The 24944-nt window shown below is 36.8% G+C and overlaps 1 protein-coding gene across 1 annotated transcript in view; it reads left to right on the forward strand.

The window, feature by feature from the left end:
- The window catches only part of ANO3 (anoctamin 3), a 401618-nt gene that overhangs the window by 104414 nt on the left and 272260 nt on the right, over positions 1-24944 (forward strand). The window contains exon 2 of the mRNA XM_035012465.1: positions 20128-20202. Within this exon, the coding sequence (XP_034868356.1) occupies positions 20128-20202 (75 nt within the window). The remainder of the gene's footprint in view (positions 1-20127; positions 20203-24944) is intronic.

Below are 24944 nucleotides of genomic sequence, written 5' to 3' on the forward strand. Positions count from 1 at the left end.
AGACATATGATCATTGATACTCTGAAGATCCAAAGCATTTTACTGACATAAAACATGAGGCAGAGTCATGGATCTTTGGTCTCGAGAATAAGAAATAAGCTGTAAAAAATTACTTAACATAGAGTCACATTCCAGTCCCCACTTGACAACTCTAATGAGTTTTGCCTTTCTCCAGGGCGAAAAATAGTATGTTCTATATTAAATCATGCTAATTACAGCTTGAGAATAAACTGATGACCTGTTAGGTCAAATTGCTTCCCAAATGTCCATATTAGGTTTAGGTTCTATGGTTTGACATTTTGTAGCGAGATTGGGAATCAGCTGTGGAATGGATCCTCTGTCCTGATCTACATTTAAGGTGTATCATGTGCCAAGTTTTATACCCAGAGCTGGCCAAACATAGAAGGATAGAGGAAGAGAAGAGGAGGGAGTTTATCTTCCCTGGACTCTCAGTTAGGTCTCTGTCTCATTCCCTCCATTTTGTATGTCTTTCTGGTTTTTTTTTTTCCTCAACATAAACATAGTATGTGCTCATTATACAAAATTTTCTAAATGCAAAAATATATCATGAAAAAGCAATCAAAATTAACCATAAGTCAGACACCTCCAGAATCATCATTAATATTTTAGGGTATATCCTCACATTGCTTTTTTCTTTTTTTTTTTCTTTTCTTTTCTTTTCTTTTTTTGCACATTTTTTTTTTTTTTTTGCACAATTACGTGCACAAATTGTGCTCCTAACTATTGCTTTTATTGGATTAATCCAAAGGGTCGTTTCTCAGAAAAAACAACTGAAAGGGTATAAATAAGGGGTGACATTTTAGTGGTAGATTTTGGCTATTGACAAGGAGGTGGCTACCTCCTCCACCAAAGCTAAGATCTAGTCTTATTTATATAAATAGTACATTAAAGCTTCATTTCATGAACCCATCCTACTGCCCATTTTATTTTACTCTTTTTGTGAGTAATTTGATGACAAGTTTTTTCATCATGAATGTATACCCACTAAGTATTTTGATTTTCTTATTTGTTTGATTGTTGCATGGGAGTTATGACTCAGGAACTTAAAGTTTAGCTGAAAGAACAAGTTTCAATTAATGCAGTTTAGAATTTATTGACCTTGGCTCTTGATGACAGACAAATTTAATCAATTAATGACTAACATGTGTTTCTGACATATAGAGAAATCCAAGGTATAGCTATGAAATGCCAACAATGACTCATGATTATCTTCAAAGTTAACTGCAATATTTTTTCATCTTGGAATTCAAGGCCCTACCCAAGGCCCTGTCCAATTTCCATTTTTAAATTTGTCCTTAGGATTTTTTTTTCATGATATAATATATGATATTTCTGAAAGAACACAGACTTTATAATTAACTCTGATTTCAACGTCTCACCATAATATGTTTTCTCTGTCATCTTGTCAATTATTTATTTTGTTAAAACTCTAATATACCTACTTCACTGAGTTATTGTAAAGATTAAATAAAATGAGGTACATTGTGTGAAATACACAGCATGGTAACTAGCACAGAGGAGCATACTCAAGAATATTATTTCCATTCTCTTTCCTTTGATGAGACTTATACGCCAGCCAAATGAAATTTTATGTTGGCTTCCATGCCCTCCCACCCGCCTCCCTCCCCAAAGAATTTGCTCATATAGTCCTCTCTACTTTGGGAGATACCTCACTTATTTTTACAATTGAGACCTTTTTATCTTGGAGATATGAATCAAAACATCTTCTTCACAAAGTATTTCCTCATCCTGCCCCTCTAAAAAATAATATGTTTTCTGAAATTTCATCAGAATGCTTTATCTATACTTCTCTTTTGGTCGTTATTACTTCTTTCCTTCCATTATAACGATGTGTATACATAGACAAGCTCCAAGTTACTTAAAAGCATGAATTTTAGAGTATAAGGCATTCATTTATCTCTTTCTATCACTAATCTGTTGTGTGTCTGTGAAGTATGCAACCTGACTTTACCTCAGTTACCTCTTTTTAAAAATAGTGGTAATTATAGTACCCATTTTCAAGATTAGTATGAGTACAGTGCCCGACACAAATGATCTAAATAATGATGGGGATGATTATGAGCTTTATGAGGGCAAGTCCAATTTTATGCAACTTGGGAACCTCCACAGAAGCTGGCACCTAATCATAGCTAAGTAAGTGAGGAAATGAATAATATGTGTGTTGGAACATAATAATGGGAAACAGGTAGCCTGATGTGGTATTCTGTTGCCATAGGTTCCACTGGGTTCTGATACTTGTAACATCATGGGTTATCCCACTGTTTGTCTCTTAGTGTCTTTGGCATGTGTTCCTTTGCCAGGATGTCAGGAGTTGTTACACAGTTCCTGTAGCTGTTTGAAGAAATAATTATCACAGTGTTCTCATACCATGTATGTATGTTAACTTGAAAACTTAATACCCTTGCACGAAGATGTAACACACTAATACCGTGCTCTCATTCAATCACATAAGTAAACATATCTATTGACATTTTTGTTCTTGATACTTTCTAGTTCTTAACTTGCCTCCTAACTAGCAGACAGAAACATATAAGGGGTAGATAGATCTTAAAATGCTATATAAGGGAAGTCCCTGTGCAAATACTAAGAAAAAGAGAAAAATGTACACTCTGCTCTATTGTGAAGTGTGAGAAAGAAAAGAGAGGAATGAACCAAACAAGGTGGTATGATACTAGGATTCACACTGTCTTCTTCTCTGGCAGGAACCTAAGTAGGAGGTTAATATAAATATTTAGAAAGGTTTGGAGAGTCTGAGAATGTTTGTGCTATTGGAGCACAAACATAAGCTTTGACTGAGGATTCTAGGGACCTCTAGGAAAATCTATGCTTTGATTTTGTGCTTACACATACAATACAGGGATGAAAAGGAGGTGGACGTATAGGTAGACCTCAGGAAGTATTCCGAGAACCCTGTGGTCTGTGAATGGTATGCAGTGTATTTAGAACTTTCTGCATGACCTTGCTGAAGTGACGTAGAGATTCTGGAAGTTATGCTAAACCGCAAATGCCTTAGAAGTCATAGTATGACTGATTTAAAACTCAAGAGTGTAAATGTGCTCCCTTCTATTCATTCATTACTAGGGAAATAATACTTATTTTGTGTGCAAAAAATGTTTGGAAATCAAAGCATCTTTATATACTGTCCTTGCCTTGATGCTACTCAGTGCTTCTCAAATCTCATTGTGCTAAAGAATTATTGTGTAGGTAACTATACAATATATAGAAATCAAAACTATATATAAATACATAGAGGTATTTTCAAGGTCAGTTTGGTCCAGCTATGATTTATTTTACAGCGATCAGAGGAAATGTATCCATCAGCATTTTGCTGATAAGCAATTTAAAGCAGTAGCTTGAAATCATTAGATGTCCCCAGCCCTTTTGAAAACCTGATGAAAATTATGGATCAACTCCCCAGAAGCAAATGCATATATACTCATACACAAAAGTCCTGAATATAATTTAAGAGATTAAAAAAATCCCCAAAGCCCAATCATGTACCTTAAGTTAAAATAAATCCTGCTTTAAAATTTATTGTGGGGCTTACCATGGTTTACCTTGGAAGTGTGAGCTATTTTATATTCATTAAATTCCACAACCTTTGGCACCAACATTTGTGAGAAAGAAAAAAAAAAAAAGACTTATCTTAAAGAGTAAGAATGAAGTCAACCATCTTTATAGCCCTTATATCATCACACAACATTTCTTGACTCACGTCAATAAGCAGACTTATCCCCAGTAACCCCTATTATGAAGTGGGGCTATGGGTTCCAAGAGTGAGTTGCTTTTGAATTATTGCATGACTTTTCACTAGATATTCAGTTTAAAAGGTTTCTTAAATATTACAATGACTATAAATTTGGTAGCATATATCTTCCTTTATATAAGATGACAAAGCAGGTGAAAGTTTGTTCCAAATTTTATCAAAATGGGTCTTCACCAGAGAGGAATTTCTTCCTTCAAATGTTACACAGTAGATTGTACCCCTTGTCTTAAAAAATAAATGCATTTGCAAGCAGTTTTTTATTTGTTTTTTTAAAGATTTTATTTATTTATTAGAGAGAGAGAGAGAAAGCACAAGCAGCAGGAGTGGCAGGCAGAGGGAGAAGCAGACTCCTCGCTGAGCAAGGAGCTCGATGTGGGACTCGATCCCAGGATCCTGGGATCATGACCTGAGCCGAAAGCAGACGCTTAACCAACTGAGCCACCCAGGCATCCCACAAGAAGTTTTTAAATAGATGCCTTTTGTGGTTCAAGTTCATTGGTTAGGGCAGAAACAACTGAGTAGTTAGGTAGGGCAGAAACTATTAGTTGCCCATGCAAAAGCATCCTCTCTTTCGTACTTGCTCACAAGGCATTTTCCTGCAGATAGGAGGAGACAACGTGCTCAGGAAAGTGGGGCTCTCTCTCAGAACCCTGAACATGAAGCATGATTGGTTGTAGCAATTCATGATAATACCTACCCTTTGAATAGAAAAATAAAAGTGACTGATGATATTGCTCTGAAACTCATTCTGCCATTCTATCATTGGAATGTCTTTTTTCCCCCCCACAACTTCTTGGCTCAGTTGTTCCCAACTGGATCTAGGTTTTACATTGCTAGAAAACTATGCTATCTATGTCTCTGTAGTTTCTGGTTTTGTTTTTGTTTGTTTATTTGTTCATCTGGGGGGAGGTTGTTGTTTTGGTGTAACCAGCTTCTGTGTAGAGCAGGTCCAAGGATTCCATTTATTTTTTGCTGTTGTTCTGTTCTTGTTTTTCACTCTTTTACTTTGTAATAAAAGAAATCCAGGGTGGGGAGTTAGAGGTTGTGTTATGGAAATATATTCAGATAGAATTTAAAGATTCTTAAATAACCCACTCAAGTGAAAGAGCTGGGATTTTCACATTATACACCTAAATATCCCCCTTTTTTTTTCCACCTAAATATTCTTGCTACTGTATGTTGCCAATATTTTTGATTGCATTTCATGGGAGAGTCTCTGTGTGGTTGTTGGAGGAGGCCCCAGGAAGATGGCACATTTTGGAAAATTGGAGAGGAAAGTACAAATTGAGGGGCACCTGGTTGGCTCAGTCGGTTAAGCGGCTGACTTGATTTCAGCTCAGGTCACATCTCAGGGTGTGGGACCTCTAGGAAGGTCCTTCATGTAGCACTCCACGCCGTGTGTGGAGCCTGCTTAAGATTCTCTTGCACCCTCTCCCTGGCCCCTCCCCCCACAAAAAAGAAAGAAATTGAAAGAACAGGAGTGGAAAGTGGGCTCTGTGGAAATAAAATGTTTTTAAAGGACTGTTATCCACAGTTTTAGAAGTTACGGTTTATAATCTTTTCTTGGGGGTCAGAAGCTGACCTATGCTGAAAGTATGATCAGTACTCTGATCACAGTTTACACACTGAATTTATAAAACTGGTGGGAGAACCACTGAGCTCTTCTGCGGACCCTATGTTTTTCAGGATTCATGTCCAACAGCCACTGTGCTAGTGCTTTATATAACACGGGGGCGTACTGAATCCTTGTGAAGGCACTATTCTCGTTGTCATTATTATTGTTATTTTAACGATCATCACTTCCCTCCAAGTGGGGAAACAGAAGGCACGGTAGAGTAAGCGCTGTCCCAGGGTCACACAACAAAACTGACAGAACTGAAATCTACCTAATTCTCTGACTTCACCACCTACACAATGCCTTTGCCCCTTCCTGAAATAGAATGACTATGACTTAACAGTTTGATTTCTAATTCTCCTCTGAAAGTTTTAAAAACTGAAAAATAACTCATGCCTTTTTTTCTTTGCATATCTTTAAGAGACAGAAATATATCTGAGGCAAAGGGTGTAGATCTCACCAATTGACAGCCTGCCACTTCTGTCATTTCTCCACACATTTTTTTATAACCCCCTTGTGATAAAGCCTTTGTTTTTCCCTTAGTAATAATAAAACTCATTTAAGCCAGGCGCCTGGGTGGCTCAGTTGTTAAGCGTCTGCCTTCGGCTCAGGTCATGATCCCAGGGTCCTGGGATCGAGCCCCGCATTGGGCTCCCTGCTCAGCGGGAAGCCTGCTTCTCCCTCTCCCACTCCCCCTGCTTGTGTTCCTGCTCTCGCTATCTCTCTCTCTGTCAAATAAATAAATAAAATCTTAAAAAAAAAAAACAACTCATTTAAGCCAAGAAATTATTAGAGAATAGTAAGACCAGTAAAAGTCTTTAAATGTATTTTATCACACTTAAAGGCATATAACAACAACAACAAAAAAAGTTACCGGTATTTCTTTAAAAAGTCATTTAAAAGATATGTAATTGTATAAAAAGTGTAGATGTGAAATAGATCATCAACTCCTATTTCCATTAGATATCAGATCAGGTTGAAATTTTCAAAGCTACCTTCACCATATCTCTGGGTTTTGTTCTTGCAGGTGTTATTGTTTGGAAAGGACTCTGAGAAAATAGTGCCCAATGGATACTTTGAGCCAAATTCCTCTCTTTTCCCACCTTCACCTATGCTTCCACCCTCTATGTTCTTCTTGGGATTGTTTCTCCTCCTCTCAAACTACAGAGCTGACTTTCTCTAGATGATTCTCTTTTTATTTATTAGACTGGAAATTCTCTTGTGATAAGCATACTCCAATGTTAAATGGAAAGCAGATGGTAAAAATGGCTACTTAAATGTGCTTCCAATGCTGTTGCTTGCCTGAATATGTGCGTGTGTTTAATAAAGAAAAGAAAATGAGTCAGTTTAATATTCTCTGTAATAAAGTGATGGTGGGTAGCAAGGTTTTTTTTTTTTTTTTTCTGTTGGTAACTGGTCTTATGTGCACTGATTTATACATAAAAATGTTCTTGGTACCTAAGGAAAATAAGCTCTTATTACATGAATGAGTTTATTAAAACTCTTCTGCCGTAGGCAAGTAAGCAGTTTCTTTATGAGTCCCTGAATATAAACATCTCTAAAATAAGAATGAGAAAATGTCTACATGAGATGCCAGGGCTGGTTCTGGCCCTAGATTAATTGACCCTTGCTTTTAATGCTTTGAGGAGTGACTAATATTAAGCAACATATTTAAATCATTGAAATTCAAATCATGTTTGGGTGCTTTTTGTTGTTGTTTTTTTGTTTGTTTTTGGTTAGTCTAAAAGGGAGAGAAAGTTGTAATATGCTCTCAGGGTAGAGTCCTACCAGTTACTCACACATTGCATTCCTCCGTAAACCTGAGATTAATGTACCATGAGACTGGAAGTGTTTACTGGGGTTAGGAGGTAAGAGAAGAAAAAGGGTCAGTCATTCTTACTGTTTCTGTGTTAGGTAACAGAAAATCATCCCCAAAATAAAAAATTGTAGATGCAGGAGGCCTGGCTGGCTCAGTCAGAAGAGCATGAGACTCTTGATCTTGGGATTATGAGTTTGAGCCCCACATTGGGTGTAGAGATTACTAAATAAATAAATAAATAGATAAACTTATAAAAAGTCATAGATGCTTCTATTATATTTCATTGCAGTGCGTAATTATCACTGATGAAAAATAGCAAAGGCACTGATTTGGCAAGCCCTCCTATTTCTGAAACCAATAGGGCTTTAACAATTAAAACAGGCTTTCATAATTTACATAGGAGCAAAGGAGCCAGACTTTACTACAAAAAAATATTATTAGCTTACAAGTCATATAAATGTGGATTTGCACTGAGTAACAGGAACTGGAAGCTGGAATGCTTTTAAAGATCTTCTAGAATTCTTGTTATTCATGAATCCTCTCTAGGGCTACTACAGTTAATAACTGTTCAAATCTATTTGGGTATCTCTAGAGGCAGGGAGCCACAACCAAGGAAGCTCAGTCCATATTGGATAACTCTTAAAATTATGTTGGTCCAAATATTTATGTTATAATTGCAGAGTTAATTTATAATACTACATCCTATAATTTAAAGATAGCAATCACTGGCTGCTTATGTCCTCTCTTCTTCCGGTCAAATATCCCCAGTTGCCTCAACTATTCCATGTGTGTATGTATGTGAATTTCTTTGTCATATTCAGTATTTTTAATGATTTCAGTATTCCCTTTTGATAGCTATAGGTACCCTTGTCTATCTCCTTGTTGGCTTACCTTGTTGACATCTGTGAGGATCATTTTAAATTTTGCTTTAAAAAGGGATGTTTTTTAGTAGGAAATACTTCTGTCAATATCAGAAATAACCAGTGAGTGTCACTGTTCTAACACAGACAGATATTTATGGGTTTGTTGTCATATAATGATCAACAAAATCCTTGCAGAAGCCATAAAAACTTGTAATTATGCAGAACACAGGCAGTGGGCTGGATAAATCAAAGGTCCTCTTATTCCACCCACATCAGCCACTATAGAAATTTTGGGCAGATTTACTGGTGCCTTTTTTTTCTTCACTAGTCTACTTCAGTTTTGCAAGAAGAAAATTTATTTTGCTTTCCGTTCAGAATAAAAGACTGGCCATTTTTTTTCCAAAATGCTCTTCCTACCACTCAACTTCATAGTCTGGAAATAACTTTCTCCTGAATTCTGATAAATATCATTATTTCTGATTTGATTTCAATTATTTAGTCAATGGATTATTGATATAAAGGGAAGACAGTAATTCTGATTATGCAATCCTTTTAGGCACTCCATGTATACTATTTCTTTTAACTCCACAACAGTGCAATGAAGTCCTTATTCATGCTATTGTATAGATCAGGGAAGAGTCTGAGATAATGTTAAATAACTTGACTCAGGGTGACACAGTAATACATCTGACATTAGAAACCAAGATTATCTGACACCAGAGTTCCTATTCTTTCCACTACACCCTCCTCCCCTCAGACTATACATGCAAAAATGGGATGCTTAGAAACTAGTATCTGAGTCATTATGAATATGTTGGGATTTTGATGGACTCTGTAGGTAACACCTCTCTCACTACTGCCTGAATTCTGAACCAGTTGAGAAATAGAGCACTAGAGACTGGCAGATGGATATCAAAAGGTCAGCTGTATAATTGATGAAAGCTAAGAAAATGGGACTTTGATGTGTGGCCAAATGAGCTTCTGAATTTCCTCTTCTTGTGAATTTGAGACCTGCCTGTCAACTAAGTGACACAGCTGAGAAACCTGACCCCCATAGTGTCAGACCCCTTATTATGTAGCAGAAAAAAGGGGAACAGACTGAAATGGAGAAGAAAGAAGAAAGTTTTTCCAAACTTGCAAATCACATAATCCTGATAAGCTAGGGTTTTTTTTCCCCAAAGGAAGAAAGGCCTGGAGTGAAGTCTACTCCACTGAAGTGTCTACTGAAGTCGCTCCACATGGGACTATTTTTCTTAATATGCCATTTTATAATGCAGACTATTAACAAAAACAGAGAACAAATGAAAAGGAGAATTCAGTTCCTTCCTGCCATTAATCCAGGATTTTTTTTTTCTTTAAACAGCTGACATTTATTATTGATAACAATATAAAAAATCCTTTAAAGACTATCAGTATTGTATTACCAAAAGAGAGGTAATATGTTTATAAAACATTTATAGAATTAGATATGCAAAAAATGAAATTAGGAAGGAAAGTAAATGAACACACTACTAACCGGAGGGGGGGGGGGAACCACAAGAATCATTAGTACTGAAAAAATGTGAAATGAAAGCAGCATTTTAAAGAGTGCAGCGTACTGCAAGAGAGCTATAGTGCAAACTCATAATCAAATTATATATGCCCTATAGTTCCCTTACAAGGATAATCAGGTGTTTATCTTGTAAGCATTTGTGCAGTGATGAACTCTTAATTTTTTAAATTCTTAAAGATTCATTTAAAGAAGGATGTGGAAAAGCTATTCCCTGAAATAGATGTGTTTTTATATCTGCAATGGCAGACAAGATTATTTCATGCCTTGTTGGGCTTATTATCATATAATAATTGTAAGGACTTAGGTTTTTACTCTTAGTGAAATGGGAGTTTACTAACTGAAGGGTTTCAAGTAGAAGAATCATATTAGCTGGATATCATTTTAAATTCCTCTGCCTCATGTCTACTCACTCTCAACCCCAAACCTACCTTCATGCTGGTCAGTAGAGAGAACACTAAAGGACTCACAGCAGGGAAGAGGGTGAGAAGATATGGATAGGTTCTGGATAAACTTTGAAAGTGTATTGAATGGGGGTTATGAAAGACAGGTATTAAGATTTTGGCCTCTAATGTTTTCCCCATCAAATGAGATGGGAAGACTATGGTTGAGTTGGGTCTGGGAACAAATATCAGAACATTCATTTAAGAATGTTGAGTTTGGATATGATTCTTTCAGACCAAGTAGATATGTAAAAAGACAGATGTAATATAAATGCCTGGAGTTAGAGAGAGAGATTTGGATGGGAGATATGCATTTAGGAGGTATGAGCATATAGATAAACTTAAAACCATGAAACAAGTTAGATCACCAAGGGAAAAAAGACAAGAGAAGAAGAAAAAAAAAACAAAAGATAAAGAAGAGAAGGGTCCAAAGATTGAGTCACAGACCTTTCCAAAGTTAAAAGTTCAAGACGTGAGAGGAAGACACAAGAGAGATTAAGAAGGAGCATCTAGTAAGATTGAAGAGTCAACCTGTACCACCCTGGAAGCCAAGTGAAGATAGTGTATCTAGGAGAAGAGCACAAGCAATTATGTCAAATGTCCCTAATGTAGCAAATAAGATGAAGACTAAGAATCCACTGTTGATTTTGGCAGTAAAGAGAACATGGTGACTTTAGTACAAGTCTTAGTGGAGGTATGGAGCAAAAGAAAAGAAACCACAGAATTTATGGAAGATTTAAGAAGAGGAATTAGAAATGTGACTATTGACTGTACTTTTGTGGAATTTTGGAGCAAAAGGGAACAAATAAATTGGGGGGGGGGAAACATCAGAAGAACTGGATCCAAAAGATGTTGCTTTTTTTTCCCTTCTTCTTTCCAATTTTTTTAAGGATTAATGCTTGCATGGTGATGGGAGGCTGGTCTTGTTCTGTAAGGAGAGAGATGGAGGAATTATCGGGCTGCAGCAGGTGGAGGGGACAGAAACCGGTGTATAAGTAGAGGGGATGGGCTTAGCTGGGAGTGCAGTTTATGTAGAGTATCAGGCAGGAAGTCAGAATATATGGTACAGATGCCAATATGTGGGTGGGAGCTGTGGAAGTTTTCTGCAGATTGCTTCAATCTCAGAGAAATAGGAAGCAAAATTATCAGCTGAGAGTGAAGAGTGGGGAGGAGGTGGGTGTTAGAAGACAGAATTTGAAGTGAGGGAATAAAATATGAAATAGTCTTCTTGGTGAGTAGAAAAATAAGATGACCAGGGAAATACATTGACTGCTGGTCAACATTAAGGACCGACTTAAGGTTATTGTTATGAATTTGAGAGAGATAAGTCTACACATTGGCACGTTTTTTCCTTTAGTTGTGGTTTAACTGTTCAGGTGTACACAAGGAATTGATGTGATATGTACACACACCCATCTCATATTTAAAAATAAATTGTTTCGTATATTTACTATTCCATTCAAGAGCGTCCTTTTAAATAATATTCATGGCCATGTTATAGCTTGTCTGAGATTGTATTCTTAAAAAGTAATACAGATGCTTGACAACATGTGTCTAAGACAGTTGCTAATATTTTTCCTTCTTTTAGCTTTTTCCCTCTTGACATTGAGCCTGATTTTAAAAGCAAACAAAAAGAACACCTCAACTAACATAACTGAGTATGTAAGCATTGAAAATTATTTTAGAGATCAATCTCATTCCCCTCATTGCAGATTAGGAAGACTAAAGCCCAGGGGAGAGGGAATAAAACACAAGATTCCATATAATTCTACTCACGTAATTTTCCAACTAAACTTCACTTTTTTTTTTTTTTTTTTTTAGAGCCATAGCACAGATCCAACTCTGCCTTATGTTATGATACGGCCAGGGGGTATTACTTGTTCAGATTTTGGCAGTCACATAAGAACAAGCTGCTGGAGCTTTCATTATAGATATTCTTCTGCAGAACAGGTGTGTAGAAAAAGGTCTATCCTATTTCAGATGCTCAACCTGTCTTCTCCCATATATGCACCAGCTCAGTTGAAGCAGAAGCAATCTATGCCTGCGTAATATCACTCACACTGTTAAGAAAATGGCACTATTGTTGCCTGGTTACCTCTCCATTTTCTTAATTGCCTCTTCATAATGTGAGTTTCATAAACTATAGCAACCCCATGGAAAATTCAGAATTACAGAGAATTACCACTGTCATTAGCTTTCCAATTTCCATTTGGAGTTAAAAATCTAGATATCTTATCCCATCTCTGCCATAGGCTTATAACCTTGATTAAGTAACTGAACTTTGCTTCCTAACCTATTAAATGAGTAAAATGGACTTGATCAGTGGTTGAGATATTTTTAAAGTGGCTGCACCTGGGCTGTATGAGAAATGAAAGTGAAGTTTTTATTTAAACCAGAGCTACGGTGACTCAGTTTTCTACTCTCTGAACATCCTCTCGCCTTCCTAGGTTTCCTTGAGAAGCTACACAGAACCCAAATGCTCCAAGGATCATGATTCTAAAACTGCTGGATGACAAGATCTAATATCTCTTTTGGCTCTGTCATTGTATCAGCCTGTGATGCCGCGATGGAGGGGTGTGTGTGTGTGTGTATGTGTGTGTGTTAGACATGAATAAAGAATTCAGGCCAGAGATGCTTATGCCCCCGTAGTTGTACAGAGCCTTAAACCCTTACCACAGACAAAAGGAAAAGAAGTTGAGATTGAGATAGACCTTTGCCTTTTCATCTCATTTTTTTAAATTTTATTTTATTATGTTATGTTAATCACCATACATTACATCATTAGTTTTTGATGTAGTGTTCTGTGATTCATTGTTTGTGTATAACACCCAGTGCTCCATTCAATATGTGCCCTCCTTAATACCCATCACTAGCCTAACCCATCCCTCTCCCCCCTCCCCTCAGTTTGTTTCTCAGAGTCATAGTCTCTCATGGTTTGCCTCCCCCTCTGATTCCGCCCCCTTCATTTTCATCTCACTTTTAAGCCCTATGATAGAAATAACCCTGCATCTGTTAGAAGAATTTGTATGGTTAGAGGTGGTGGAGAATGATTAATATCAAAAATTTCCAAGCGGGGGAGAGACTGGTGATTCAGCCCTGAATCAGGTACTGGGCAGAGGCTATGAAGGCACCTGCCAAGATCCAGCCAAAAGGCCAGTCGTCATGTGGTATGTGTCTCACATAATTCCTTATACATGAACTGAAGGTTACTTCAACATTTAGAGAAGTGAAGAGAAAGGCCCCTTCATATAGAAGTGGTTAATGTATAAGAGTTCACTAAAAAAGAAAAATGACAAAAGCCAGAATACCTCTGATTATTCTAATGAATAAGCTAAGGTAGTATTTAAATACTACTTTCAACATTCTTTTTATATTTATCTCACTACAGAAGTAACATAGATAGTGAATTCCAACTGCTGAAATGTATTTAAAGTTCAGAGAAGAAAATAACAAGTCTAAAATGTTATTTGAGATTAGCATTTTTAATACTCTAAAATATTTACTTTCAGCTTTTATGTAGCCATATATATATGTATATATATATAAATGATATTATAAAACCACAAGAAAAATTGTTGCCACCAGCAATATATAAAAGTGCCTTGGGATCAAACTCTGACAAATATTATTATCCATTTTAGCTTTGATAATACAATGCCATATTCTTGATTTCTTTGATTACTTGTAAGGATTAATATCCTTTAGTATTTACTTAATTTTTAATATTTTTTTATATTTTAAGTTTGCTTTTAGAATAGAGCAGGATTTCCATTTAGGATTTTTTAAGTGACTTAAACTTATCACTTTTAATATTTATTTATTTATCTATCTATCTATTTATTTATTTATTTTTATTTTAAGTAGGCTTCACACCCAATGTGGGGCTTGAACTCAGGGCCCCGAGATTAAGAGTTGCACGCTCTACTGACTGAGCCAGCCAGGTGCCCCAAACTATTAAACTATTTTTAAATAGTATGCTTAAGTACATGTAGCAATAGCCAGTGTAGATTAATGTTTATATAATGCTTTAGTGTGAAGGACTCATATGTAATATAAAAGTCACCAAAAAGGAACAATAGTGCAGCATTAACTTTTTTACTCATTAAATTCATGTTAAGCTATTCTATTATTTGAAATTAATTTTCTCAAATTGCAGACTATTATATAAAATTTTATAATAATGAAACGTAAATTTCTCCATTACCTCCCAAAGCCACTCCCCATAGGTAACTACTATTACTTCTTAATGTATATGTTACTCTATGGTCTTGCTAATTTATATAGTATAGGTAAATACATATCATAAGGGTGGGTTACACCTAGGGAAGTCACAGTATAATAGTTTTTGAAATTTAATTTTTCACTTAAGAATATAGAATAATATCTTTCCATATCAGTACATGTAGATCCACCTCATTCATTTTTTTTTAAGATTTTATTTTTAAGTAATCTCTACACCCAGCATGGGGCTTGAACTCACAACCCCAAGATCAAGAGTCACATGCTCTACCAACTGAGCCAACCAGGCACCCTCACCTTGTTCATTTTAATGGCTCCTTCATAGGATTGTAAAATTTTGACATATAGTTGTATTTTATGATTTTTTTTCCAACTTTATACACAATATGGCAGTAAACATCACTGTGCATCTGTATTTGGGCTTTGTATGTGTGTTTCAGGAAGTGAGATTCTCAGAAGTAGAATTGTTCCATTAAAGTGTATGTGTATTTTCAGCTTTTCAGTTACTGCCAAACTGCCCCCCCCTCCCAAATGGGACTTGCCAGGTTAAAGTCCTATCAACATTATATGGCAGCACCCATTTCTCTACATGTTTCCAGCCCTGGCTATTATCACTGTTTTTAGAAAAAAATTGTTGGCCATCTGATGGCATTTTGTTTTAACTTGTACTCTTTAACTGTTCCTAAGTTTTCACACTCTTTTTCAAGAACAATCTCCCTAGATATGTTAAGGAATGACTGCAATTTAAAGTGTGTCTTGATTTCCTCTCATTCAGTTGTTAATACTGGATTTCTAAAAACTTTTATAATTAATTCCTAATTTTGTTGGATGGTAGTGAGAGAATGTGCTCCCAAATAACACTTATTTGGCCCCATAAAAGAGAAACCCTATGGCTGTCTCTTCCTAGCAGCCTGGTGATGTGCCACGTGGGTTGATCCAATTTCACTTTAATCTGATGATTAAATTCAGTGCTTTACCTAGATCATATTACATATCCCATACCTACTCCATATCTATATTACAACTATGTGAAAAGTCAGGTTGCAGAAGGTTTGATAAGAAACATATTATCAGGGCGCCTGGTGTTAAGCGTCTGCCTTCAGCTCAGGTCATGATCCCAGGGTCCTGGGATCGAGCCCCGCATCGGGCTCTCTGCTTGGCGGGAAGCCTGCTTCTCCCTCTTCCATTCCCCCCTGCTTGTGTTCCCTCTCTCGCTGTCTCTCTCTCTCTGTCAAAATAAATAAATAAAATCTTAAAAAAAAAAAAAAAACATATTATCACCCCAGTTCAATCATTTAGAAACTACTTTTTTTAATAAGAGAATAGAGACTTCAGATCATACACTAACATCCCCTCATCTTACAGAGACAGAAATTAAGGAAAAGTGAACTTCCCAAGATTACCCACTTAGTCAGTTATGATTCACTTTCATTCTGAACTAACGAACAAATGAGCATTATTTCTTTGAAAAGAAAAAAAAAATCATACTAACAACTTTGATCCTAATCAAGAAAAACAATTGTAGGGTAAGTTGCCTCAGCATCTATAGTGTATAATTCATTCTGATTTAGAGATCAATATTCATTGAATCAGTGAGTGGTTTGAAAATAACATTGATGAGTCTCAGCTTTTGCATTTCAGCGACTTCTGACATTGGCTGCCCTCCCTTTCAAGATTATATGTAGCTCCTCTGGTGACATTGGTGTCCAGATTTGTCACTGTATTTAGGCTATTTAACCAGATTAGTGTAAGCTTTACCACTGAGTCAGACTACAGGCCGAATTTTTGCCTTAGTTATAAATCTTCATAAGAGAGGGGTTTCACAGCAATAGCAAATTTGATTTCTAATATTTAGAAGTAGTCTGAAAATACTTAAAAACCAAAATTTTAATGAAATATTTTAATTCATTTTTGTGTTTCTGAGGATGAATTAGTCTAATATGGTTTCTTCTTTCATCATTCTTTACTAAACTTTCTATAATTATTCACACAGGATTGGAAGCATTTGGCCAGATATACATACTGACACAGAAACTAGTTTTTTGGAATTGATAAACATAGACGGAGTGGACAAACTTTCCAACTATATTTAGAATAAAGAGTTCTTCCAAGATCAACACTATGTATTTTCAGCTCTTTGTTTTATTTTGTTTTTTTCCAAATACTCCACTTATAGCTCTTCACTTCCTCATTGGTTTCCTTTCTTCTGAAACCAGCTGTGATCATTGGCCAGGAATCTGTCTTGGCCCCCTGTGCCTTTTTTTTCTTTTTCTATTTTTCTTTCCCACGAGTTTATTTCTTATATAGGTTCAGCCTTCACCTTTATGGGCATAGCATCTCAGTCTATGTCTCCTGTTCCTATCTCTCCCTCAGGCTTGGGAACCCACATACTGAATCATCCCAGATTCAACCCAAAGGTGGTATGTCTGAAACTAAGCCTATCTTACCTCATACCTACCTGACCCTCCTCCCCGCTTGGTCAGTAGAAAACATGTGTCGGGTCTCTGGAACTTGAAATATTAACAGGAACTATTATTTTATTTCTGTCTCTCCCTTTTATCCAATTCTCCAGCCAATTGTGGTTTTCTGATGTTTCTTTTGCAATGTTTATTCATGTATTTGAGTTTCTACTGCTACAATCTTGATTGGAATTTCAACCTTTTAAGAATTCCCAGATGTCGGGGCAACTGGGTGGCTCAGTTGGTTAAGCATCTGCTTTCAGCTCAGGTCATGATCCCGGGGTCCTGGGATCAAGCCCCGCATTGGGCTCCCTGCTCAGCGGAGAGCCTGCTTCTCCCTCTCTCTCTGCTGCTCCCTCTGCTTGTGCTCTCGCTCTCTGACAAATAAATAAATAAAGTCTTAAAAAAAAAAAGAATTCCCAGATGACCTTTGGGGATCTATACATAATCTTCTATACACAATTGCCAGATGTGTCTTCCTAAACTTGCTTTCAATAATTAGGGCCTCTCTTCAGTATCCTTCAGATGCAGTTAATGATTTAGTGAAAAAGACAAGACATTTCAGTTTTGTTGACCATTGCATGATTGGTCAACAAAACTGCAAGGATTGCAAGGATTACATGTTTCTTGGCTTCCTTATGTAATTAATTCTCTGCATTTGTTGGTCTGAGTTCCACAAACAGGCCTCTAACAAAGCCTTTGCTATTCTAGTTTCATACTTTCACTCATTATTTCTCACACTTGAATTAACCTTGTAATCTCCTTGGTCCATCCAAATTCTTTATACTTTTCAAATTCAGCTTAAATCCTGAAGATTTAACTGAGGATATTTAGTTTAAAATTATTATGGCCATTCTGAAAAAAATTCCAGTCTTTTTCTCCCCAAAATCATTTTATCTGTTTTTTTATAGTAATAGCACATTTATCATATTCATATCACAACTGGAAAACCTAAATAGCCTTCTACATAACTGCTAGGTAAGAAACCTGGGCTTAAGTCTCAGCTCTGTGACTTCTAAGCGTATCTTAGAATATCTCCTACCAAGCCTGTATCTCCTACCAAACCCATAATAACACACACTGGATCTCATTTGGGCTCATCTGTGAAATAAATAGGGTTAGATTAAATAGTCCTCAAGTCCCTTTCAGTTTATGATCCATAAACTGGTATTTAAAGGCATTTTGTACAACATAGTATAAAATATACTCTACTATTATAAAACAAACTCTAGGATTATAAAATAGACTCTATTACGTGTTTACCTGGTGATCATTAAATTTCTTAAGCCCATGCCCTTATAAGAATATTCAAACTTCAGAATCAAAATAAAGGACAAACTAGAGAGTTGTTTTATTTCTGTTATTGTATGAAACCAATTTTATTTAGTTGACATGCTACTAAAGTGTGGGATTACCTAGTAAATAGGTTCTGCTACCAATTCTAGTGTGAGGAGGAATCCCCACACCAACAAGCAGTTCTTGGGATACCAGCTAAGTGTCTTAAAATTCAACTCAATTATGACTCTATCTACCTGGAGATAGCCTTGGATTCCATAGGTTATGGGCTCCCCTCCCCTCCACTCAACTCCAGATACCAGTCGTAAGTCCAGGTTATCACCTGTGCTTCTGATGGACTAGCTACAAATTTGACCTTCCAGCAACCCCCTCCTTGGACTTCAGATGCTAGTAGCAAGTTTAGGTTGTTACCTGTACTTCTTACCAACTGGCTATAAATCACAGATTCCCACAATCTCTTCCTTCCTTGGGTTCACTTAATTTGCTGGAGAGGCCCACAGAACTCAAACATTTTACTTACCAGATCACCAGTTGATTAAAAAAAGTATATATCTCAGGAACAGCCAGATGGAAGAGATGCATAGGGCAAGGGATGTGAGAAGGAGAACGGAGCTTCCATGTCCTCTCAGGTGTGCCACTCTCACCAAATCTCCAAGTATTCACCAACTCCGAAGTGCTCTGAACTCCATCTTTTTGGGATTTTATGGAGGCTTCGTTATATAGGCATGATTGATGAAATCATTGGCCATTAGTGATTGAATTCAGTCTCTAGCCTCTCTCCTCCCCAGAGGTCAGGGGGTAGGACTGGAAGTTCCAACTCTAATCATCTGGTTGGCTGTCCTGGCAACTAGCCCCCCTCCTTAGGTGCTTTCCAAAAGTCATCTCATTAACATAACAAAAGATAATTCTATGCTCTCATCACTTAGGAAACTCCAAGGATTTTAGGAGCTCTGTGCCAGAAACAAGACAAAGACCAAATATATATTCTTTATTATAAATCACAACATCACACCTACATATTAATCGAATAAGCTTAGGCAATTTTTATTGAAAAAAAAGCTTACTAAGTACAAGGCACTGTGCCAAACATTAGTTAACTGGGAATGGGGAGAGGGATAAAGAAATGAATTCAAATGAATTCTACCTTCAAGGAATCAATTGTCTAATGAAGGAGGCATACAGATAAAGATGAAGGAATTACTATAATTATAAGCATAAGAAGTGTTGATTGCTACCACTTACTATGAACTGAGACCTAGGCCAGAACTTAACATTACAAATGCTATTTTACATATACAAACTTGAATGTTTACAACAATATTCCAAGGTAGTTATTATTTTTCCTGTTTCTGAGTATATACTATCCACTATATTTTATTAGGTATATTTTGAGGCTTAGAAACATTTCTGGAGGAAGGCTTATTTAAAGGGAACGATTTAAAGGGAATGATTATTTCTAAATGGAGGTGTCACTTAGAACGGTGACTGTCAAGGTAGCCTTGGAGCTGACTCTTCTTTCAAAAGAGGAGCAGACTTTCCATTGATCTTGTGGGTAGAGAAGGCATTTTAGGCACAGAGAAAAGATTGACCAAAATTCAAGAGGCAAAGTAGTAGAGGTCATATTCGGGGAATTCTGGTGGATTTAATATGGTTGCACAGAAGAGCAGGGAGTGAACAAAGAGAAAGATACAGCTTTTGAGCTTGAGAGGGCAGGGTATTAGAAGAGGGTATTACTCACCCAGGGAAAAAGTAATTGGAAAATCTAGCCATTCTAAACTTTTTCAAAGTTGACAGCTAAATCAGCTTGCATAACAGCACATAGACCTACCCACCTGCTTAGTTTCTAATGCAATTTACTGAAAATTTGTGTCTTCCTACGCACTTCTTCATGACTAATTCGACCTGTGCCAGATAGTGGTTTTACAGCAGCTACAGTCAACATGAAAAGCTCCTTTTTCATGATAATTTTCTATTCTCTTTCTGGTCTACTGAGTTTCTAAGCAAAATTTTTCTTACTCTTTTGTTCGCTCTTACAGGCTTGCAGAAGTTGTGCTCTTCTCATTGTGGGCTGGAGAAGAGTGTGTGGGCTGCCAAAGGCAAACATAATACAGGTGAGTTATGAGGGTAGATTTTCAGGTGCTCCCACCAACTTTGCTCTTCAGTACAATGGAGTAGCCACTCCAGTCTGTGGGAAGTGAAAATTTAACACTAATTTGCATATCACATTCATGTTATTAATTATCAATGTGACACTTTAGCTTATTATGCAGTTTGTAAAGCACATTCATATCTGTAATTTATTTAGTTCTATCCCAAGCTTCTAGTGAAATTGCATTTACTTAGAAATGTCTTTTGCAAAATCTTACATACAAAAACCTTTGTACCATTTGTTCTTAAGAAATGTGTTCACATGGGGTGCCTGGGTGGCTCAGTCAGTTAAGCATCAGTCTCTTGGTTTCAGCTCAGGTCATGATCTCATGGGTCTTGAGATCAAGTCCCACATCCTGCTCTGCACTCAGCAGGGGCCCTCCTTGAAGATTCTCTCCCTCTGCTCTTCCCCAACCCCCTCTCTCTCCTTCAGATAAATAAATAAATCTTTGAAAAAAAATGTTCACATTATAAAATAGTAGCTTGGTAAGTATTAATAAATTAATTAGCTAAAGATCACTGCCAAACCATTTGATATTCACTTACTTACAACTTTTAATGTAAGATATTTAATATACGTTATATAGAATCTATATTATATATATAGGCAGTCCCTGACTTATGATGGTTTGACTTACAGTTTTTCTGCTTCATGATTGTGCAGAAGTAATAAGCATTCAGGAGAAACTATACTTTGAATTTTGATCTTTTCTGGGCTAGTGATATGTGTACCATACTTTTTTTTATTTACTTATTTTTTTAATTTAAATTCAATTAACTAACATATAACATATCATTGGTTTCAGAGTAGAGGTCAGTGATTCATTGGTCTTATATAATACCCAACGTTTATTACATGTGTACCATACCCTTATGATTCTCTGGGCAGTGTCAGCCACAGCTCCCAGCCAGACAGCCAAACAATCATGAGGGCAAAGAACCGATACACTTAGAATCATCCTGTACCCATACAACCATTCTGTTTTTCACTTTCAGTAGAGTATTCAGTAAATTACATGAGGTCACCAAAACTTTATTATAAAATAGCCTTTGTGTTAGATGACTTTGCCCAACTGTAAGTGTTCTGAGCACATTTAAAATAGACTAGGCTAAGCTACGATGTTCTGTAGGTTAGGTGTACCATGCTATACATCAGGTCCTGAGGAACCTCCATACTATTTTCATAGGGGCTATGCCTGTTTATATTCCCACCAACAGTTCACAAGGGTTCCTCTTCCTCCACAACCTTGCCAACATTTATTATTTCTTGACTTTTTGATAATAGCCATTCCAACAAGTATGAGGTGCTATCTCATTGTGGTTTCAACTTGCATTTCCCTAATGATTAGTGATGTTGAGCATCTTTTCATGTACTTCACCATTTGTATGTCTTCTTTAGAAAATGTCTATTCAAGTCCTTTATCCAGTTTTTAATAAATTTTTTTTTGCTGTTGAGTTGTAGGAGTTCCTTATATATTTTGAATATTAACTCCTTATAGGTCGTTTGCAAATATTTTCTTCCATTCTGTAGGTTTCCTTTTTTTGCTGATTGTTTATTAGCTGTTGAGAAGCTTTTTAGTTTAATTTAGTCCGACTTGTTTAATTTTACTATTGTTGCTGGCACTATTTGTGATTTTTTTTTTTGTCATATCCAAATGTTTGTTGTCAAGGAGCATCTTCCCTATGTTTTCTTCTAGTAGTTTTATACTTGTGAGTCTTCCATTTACATCTTTAATCCAGTTTGAGTTAATTTTTGTGAGTGGTGTAAGAAAAGGGTCTAATTTCCCTAGTCTGTATGTGGTTATTCCGTTTTTCCAATGCTGTATTGGTATTATTAATATATCCTGTGAACTCTGTTGCCATGACTCCACCTTTGAAAAATGTTCTGCTTCCTTCTGTCAAAGTCAGATTTCTGAGACTATAACTAAAAACCAATCTGTTATCTTAGGATGCCTCTCAGAAATCAGTAGGCCACCTTTTTTCTGGTATAAAGTTTGCTATTCTTTCTGTAGTACTTAACATCATTCACTATTTTGCCTCTAGATAGCTTTCTTGTATTAAGTATTATACACAGGAAATTATCAGAAATTTTTGCATACCCAGAAGAAGGTGGAATGAAAATTGGCAAGGATAAATGATGAGTCAATGAAGAATCACATGACTAAAAACAGGCTTTTGGATAACATTAAATGACAATTAGAATATTAGCAGGAACTGGTATTTATCAAGTTATTCTACGTGCTGAGGACTGTGTTAAACTGTGTGGGTTGACTCCTCTCAGCAACACTATGAGGCCAGGGTTCCTATCAAATACAGATTAGATGAATGAGGATCAGACATGTGAAGTAACTTGTCTGTGGTCTAGCCACTTCTTCCCTAGTAGGGGCTTGAACCAGGACTTGAATCAGATCTGCCTCCTAAAAAGACAGAGCTCTTGACCATTTACAGACATTGGTGCAATCCTAAAAATTAGTGACACACAAAATTTCCAACTGTGGAGATCAGAACTAGAAGTGTTGTTAGAAAAGGAATATTGTTAGTTTGTCTTCAGACGTGTGTATGAGATAGTATTTTTACATGATAAGCACTAAAATCCTATGTGTAGATAAATAAATGACTAAAGAGGAGAAGGATAATTTACTAGGCAACTCTAAGTGGATTTTTTTTTAAAGTCCACAATTTCAAGTTCTTATTTTTATCACAAGTGAGTAATTTGTCACACTTAGATTCACCTGTAATATTAAATGGTGTGTCCTTTCTGTCCTAGTATATGCAAATTTCATAGACTTTCCATTTCTTTTTAAGATTTTATTTATTTATTTGAGGGAGAGAGCAAGCATATGAGAGGGGGGCGGGGCTGAGGGAGAAGGAGAAGCAGACTCCCTGCTAAGCAGGGAGCCCAACATGGGGCTCTATCCCAGGACCCTGAGACCATGGCCTGACCCAAAGACAGACACTTAACCACCTGAGCCACCCAGACCCCCAGAGTTTCCATTTATAATCAAGAAATTGACATCCTGGGGCTAACCTGTTTCCTTGTTAGCAAGGCCTAGGCTTCCAAAGGCTCCAGAACCAGGTGACCACAAACCAGACCTATCAGAGAAGACCTCTTGCCTCCTTTCTGAAGCCCCATGGAAACAATCCTCTGTACATTGTACCCATTTTTGTATATTCCTTAATGTCAAGTCAGGGTATTCACTAGTTTGTTTTTTCTTGGGAGTAAGAGGCAAGTTTTGTTGCATTTAGCTTGTTTTGTTTCAAACCACGTTATTAAGGTATGATTGATGTACAAAAGTTGCACTTAATGTATAAACTTGATGAATTTGGAGATAAGTATACACCTGTGAAACCATCACCACCATCAATGTCATAAACATATCCACCACCTCCAAAATTATCTTCCTCTCCCCTTATTTTTTTTTCTTTTGTGGCAAAGGGAATGGTGGTGACCAGGGGCTGGAGGGTGGGGGGAAACAAAAAGGGTACAAAGGGTCAAAAGGGTACAAAACTTCAGTTATGCAAGTTGATTAAGTTCTGGAGATATAGTTATGGTATAGTTAACAACACTGTATTATGTACTTAAAATTTTGCTAACAAGGTAGATTTTATGTTGCATTTGTTTGTTCGCATCAAGAGACTGTTGCAATTCCATTGTTCCAGTTACTCTGGTCAAACTCTTTATAGTCTCCTTGATAGTTCCTACTTTCCATATAGGTTAGTTAACTCATCCTGTGTTCAGAATCTATGCATTACCCAACTGCTTCTTATCGCCTTCACTGTTACTACTCTGGTCTAAAAGACCATCACCTTCCCCCTCCCCAGAAAATTTAAATACCTTCTAACTAGTGTCCGCCATAGTCTTGACTCCCCCCTCCCCCCCTCACACATTCTTTTCTTGACAGAGCAGCTGCAACAATTATTTTACAAGTTAAATCAGATAATACCACTCCTCTGCTCAAAAACCTCCAAAGGCTTTTATCTCATACAGACTTACTTAACATGAGCTGCCATTCCCAATTACCACACCTGATTTCAGCTCCTACTGATGATCTCATAGGGCACAGGGCCTCCTTGTAGTTCCTCCCACCTCTGGGCTATTGTATTGTTGCAGCTTCTGTCTGGAACACTAATGCCCCAGACATGCCCATGGCTTATTGCCTCACCTCCTTCAGGACTTTGTGCAAACATCACTCCCTCAGTGGAATGCTGAGTAGGCCTTCGCTGGCCATCATACTTAAAATTGCATGCCTCTGTCCCACCCCAGGGCACTTATTTTTCTTCACAGGACTTATCTGATATACTATCTTTTGTTATTTTCAGAGTGTACATACATTGGAGAAAAAAATTTTCTTTGTTTTCTGTTTTTCTAGGCACTGATCACTACCCTCAGTGCCTAGAACAGTGCTTGATTAAATGGTAGGTTCTCAAAAATATTGCTGATGAAATGAACTATACAGTAATGTGTCCTTAAATAAGTGGTATTAATAGAAGTTTATAATTTCTCTGACGTGAATTGTAACATTAATCTGAGACCCTTAGATAGCAGTCTCTGCTTTTGTTACATGTTCTAAACATAATCATTAGCCAAGTCCATGACTACTGTGTATGTGTTTGTGTGTGTGTGTGTGTATATATACACACATGATTCCCTAGTATAAAGCAGAGCACTAATTGCCTCCCACACTGAAGACTGATAGTCTTCCCG

This window comes from Mirounga leonina, unplaced genomic scaffold (assembly GCF_011800145.1).
Source record: "Mirounga leonina isolate KUSES-001 unplaced genomic scaffold, KU_Mleo_1.0 Mir_166, whole genome shotgun sequence".
In the NCBI taxonomy this organism is placed as follows: Eukaryota; Metazoa; Chordata; class Mammalia; order Carnivora; family Phocidae; genus Mirounga; species Mirounga leonina.